This window comes from Dipodomys ordii, unplaced genomic scaffold (assembly GCF_000151885.1).
Source record: "Dipodomys ordii isolate 6190 unplaced genomic scaffold, Dord_2.0 Scaffold31, whole genome shotgun sequence".
Lineage (NCBI taxonomy): Eukaryota > Metazoa > Chordata > Mammalia > Rodentia > Heteromyidae > Dipodomys > Dipodomys ordii.
The window spans coordinates 8,915,734-8,919,375 of record NW_012267247.1 but is presented as its reverse complement, the minus strand read 5'-3'; the positions used below and the strand labels follow the sequence as shown (position 1 = coordinate 8,919,375).

Here is a 3,642-nt window from a genome sequence, read left to right as displayed (position 1 = left end):
AAAAAAAAAAAAAAGTCTCATGGACTTTTCTGCCCCAGCTGACTTTGAACCAAGATACTCAGATCTCAGCCTCCTGAGTAGCTAGGATTACAGGTGTGAGCCACCGGCACCCAGCAGTATGTTTTATAGTTAATATAATGAGAACTTTGAATATTTGTAACTTACAGAAATTCTGAATTAGTTTAAAACTCTTTCAGAAAAGAGTTCTGGCATGGCTAGGCCCTTGGCTCATTGTCCTCTCCCCTCCCCCTGATCTTGGGGCTTGAATTCAGCAGGGCCTGGGCACTGTCCCAGCCTCATTATGTTCAAGGCTAATGCTCTGCCACTTGAGCCACAGCATCACTTCCGGCTTTTTCTGCTTATGTGGTGCTGAGGAATTGAACCCAGGGCCTCATGCATGCAAGGCAAGAACTCTACCACTGAGCCACCTTCCCAGCCCCAGTTGTGGGTCTTGAACTCTTGTGCTTGCTTGCTTTCTTCTTTCTTCCTTCCTTTTTCTTTCTTTCTTTCCTGTCAGCCATGGGGCTTGAACTCTGGGCCTGGGAACTGTCCTTCAGCTCTTCAGCTCAAGGCTAGTGTTCTTAGCACTTGAGCTACAATGTCACTTCTGGATTACAGGCGTGAGCCACCTTATTTATATATTTATTTTAAAAAAATTATCAATTTCTTTCCATTTTGTGGCTTGAACTCTGGGCCTGGGCATTGTCCCTGAGCTGGAGAGCTCAAGGTGAGTGCTCTACCACTTGAACTACAGTGCTACTTCCAGTTTTCTGGTGGTTTATTGGAGATAGGAGTCTTGTGGACTTTCCTTACCGGGCTGGCTTTGAACCGTGATCCTCAGATCTCAGCCTCCTGAGTAAGTTAGGATTACAGGCATGAGCCACCAGTGCCTGGCTTAGTCTTCTCTCTCTGTCTCTGTCTCTCTCTCAACTCTGGGCCTGGGCACTAGCTCAAGGCTAGTGCTCTACCACTTAGAGCCACAGTGCCAGTTCTGGCTTTTTCTGCTCATATGGTGCTGAGGAATCAAACCCAGGACCTCATGCATGCAAGGCAAGCACTTTACCACTGAGCTACCTTCCCAGCCCTTTCATCACTTTTATCTCACCTTTTCCTTCCCAAACCAATCTCAGTAAGCCTCACTGTTCTATTTTCACATGTGAACATAAAGCATTTTGACCATACTCACCCTTTCCATTTTCCTTTGCCATTCCTTTAGCACCTCTAGCACTTCCACCCCATTTGTCATGTAATTGTATTGTAATCATTTGAAGACATTTCACCTTATTTCACACATGTATGACCCCTTGCTCACTTACTTTCCCAGTACCTACTGCCTTTGTCATTTAATAGCTCTGTTAAGTTTTTTTTTTTAACAGTGAAATAAGGAGAATAGAAATTACAATGCAAGCTATCTCCCCATAGTCAGTTTTTGTTTTGTTTTTGTTTCTGTAGGTCGTGGGTCTTGAACTCTGGGCCTGGGCGCTATCCCTGAGGTCTTCAGCTCAAGGCTAACACTTTACCACTTGAGCCACAGCTCCACTTCTGGTTTTCTGGACTTTCCTGCCCTGGCTGGCTTTGAACCATGATCCCCAGATCTCAGCCTCTTGAGTAGCTGGTATTACATGTGAACCACCAGCACCTAGGTTTTGTTTTGTTTTTTAGTGCCAGTCCTGGGCTTAAATTCTAGGTGTTGTCCCTGAAGTCTTTTTTTTTTTTCCTCAAGGCTAGTGCTCTACCTCTTGAGCCATATCTCCACTTCTGGCTTTTTGCTTTTTAGTTGGAGATCAGAGTCTCTTGGAGTTTCTTGTCTGGACTGGCTTCAAACCTCTTAGAAATCTCAGCCTCCTGAGTAGCTAGAATTACAGGCATGATCTCAGTGAGTTTTGTTTTGTCATCTTCATTTACAAATATAATATTTTCCTCCACCTCCTCAAACAGTTCTACCATTAAAAACATATATATGTAATCCAACATACATACGCATGCAGGGCACCAGCGGCTCACGCCTGTTTTCCTAGCTACTCAGGAGGTTGAGATCGGAGGACCAAGGTTCAAAGCCAGCCAGGGCAACAAAGTCCATAGAGTCTTATCTCCAATAAATCACCAGAAAGCCAGAAGTGGCACTGTGGCTTAAGTGGTAAAGTGTTAGCCTTGAGCTGAAGACCTCAGGGATAGCACCAGGCCCAGAGTTCAAGACAAAAAGAACCCCAAAACAATATATCTCATATATGTGTATAAAATCCTGTGTGTGTGTGTGTATGCATGTGTCTATGTTTACCTATTCCCTGGAGCCCAATCCACTGTCTCCTGAATTTCCCTTGGGAACCTGAAAGGGGTCTCCTAGGTCTTTCTTGCCCCGACCTAGAGGCGCATGCGCATCTTGAGCCCTGTGATTGGATGGAGTCTAGTCGGCTGGGTCGCGTCACTTCCGAGGCGGGAGGATGAAGTTGGTCCACCATGGTTTCTTTCAAGTCCAGGTAGAGGCCGCGGGGGGCGTCCTTGTGTGGGGGACGGAGTCCGACTGTGAGCTGAGGGTTCACTTGAGGCGAGGCTTGCCCGGGTGAGGGGCGGGAAGCGGCGTGGAGGCTGAGCGCAGGCTGCGGACCCCGCGGGGCCCGCTGCGTCCTCGGGAGCCTTCCGGTTCCCCGCGACGCCCCCCACTTCGAAGGAGGCTGAGCTCAGCTCTGGAGGCCGGAGCGCCGGCTCGGGCGCCGAGGCCCTCATGGCCTGCGTTGTCGTGGCTGGAAACCCGAGCGGTGGTGCGGCGGTTTTGCCCCAACCCCCTCCCTCGAGGCTGGGCGGTGCCTATCGGAGGCTGCGACGCCCCAAGTTCGCATGCGCGCGCCCGTCGGGCTTCAGTTCCGTCGCGGGAGCCGCCTGCAGCGTGAGCGGGAAGGTGTGGGTGGACTGACCCGGAACGGGGCTCTGAGACCCGTGGCACACCTTAGCTTGGTGACAGGTACCAAGACCATACCGTTTTTCGGAAGGCAGGGGAGGGTACTGATGGTTAGTTGACTGAATCTCCAACCCTTGTCAACTTGGGCAAATATCCTAAGTCCTTAGCGTCTGTTTCCCCCCCCCCTCCAGCGGTAACTTTGCGAAATAATCCGCCCACCCGTAAAGCTGTAGATGAATATAAAGGAGATACGATTCTGTTAGGTTCTTAAGCATTTGCTATAGTGATTTGAGTTTATTCTGAGAACCAGAAGTGGCGCTGTGGCTCAAGGAGTAGAGTGTTAGCCTTGAGCTGAAGAGCTGAGGGACAGCGCCCAGGTTCCCCCCCCCCAAAAAAAAATAAATAAAAGACTAATGTCTGAAGATGTACCTCAATGTAGAGCATTAACTTAGTGTGTGAATCTGGGGTTCCATCTCTAACCTTCCCCCCACGCATGTTTGGCACACATCTGTAGTAGTCCTAGTTACTCTGAACTCCGGGAGCCGACACAAGAGAGTCACTTGAAGTCAGGAGCTCAAGGCCAACCTAGTGAGATACCGTATATGATAATTTTTAAAAATGAAAAAAAAATTGGAGTCTTGCTGTAACCTGATCCATCTATGGAGGCCCTCAATTTTGTCCTTAGATAATGCTTTTGTGATTATCTTGAGCCTTATGCTAGGAGCAAGTGGAAATGGAAGAGTCTG

The 3,642-nt window shown here is 48.7% G+C and overlaps 1 protein-coding gene across 1 annotated transcript in view; it reads left to right on the top strand.

The window, feature by feature from the left end:
* Window positions 1-2,433: 2,433 nt before the first annotated feature.
* Dhrs7b (dehydrogenase/reductase (SDR family) member 7B) overlaps window positions 2,434-3,642 on the top strand; it is a 43,881-nt gene continuing 42,672 nt past the window's right edge. Inside the window, exon 1 of the mRNA XM_013016272.1 lies at window positions 2,434-2,477. Coding sequence (XP_012871726.1) covers window positions 2,458-2,477 — 20 coding nt within the window. The 5' untranslated portion in view covers window positions 2,434-2,457. The remainder of the gene's footprint in view (window positions 2,478-3,642) is intronic.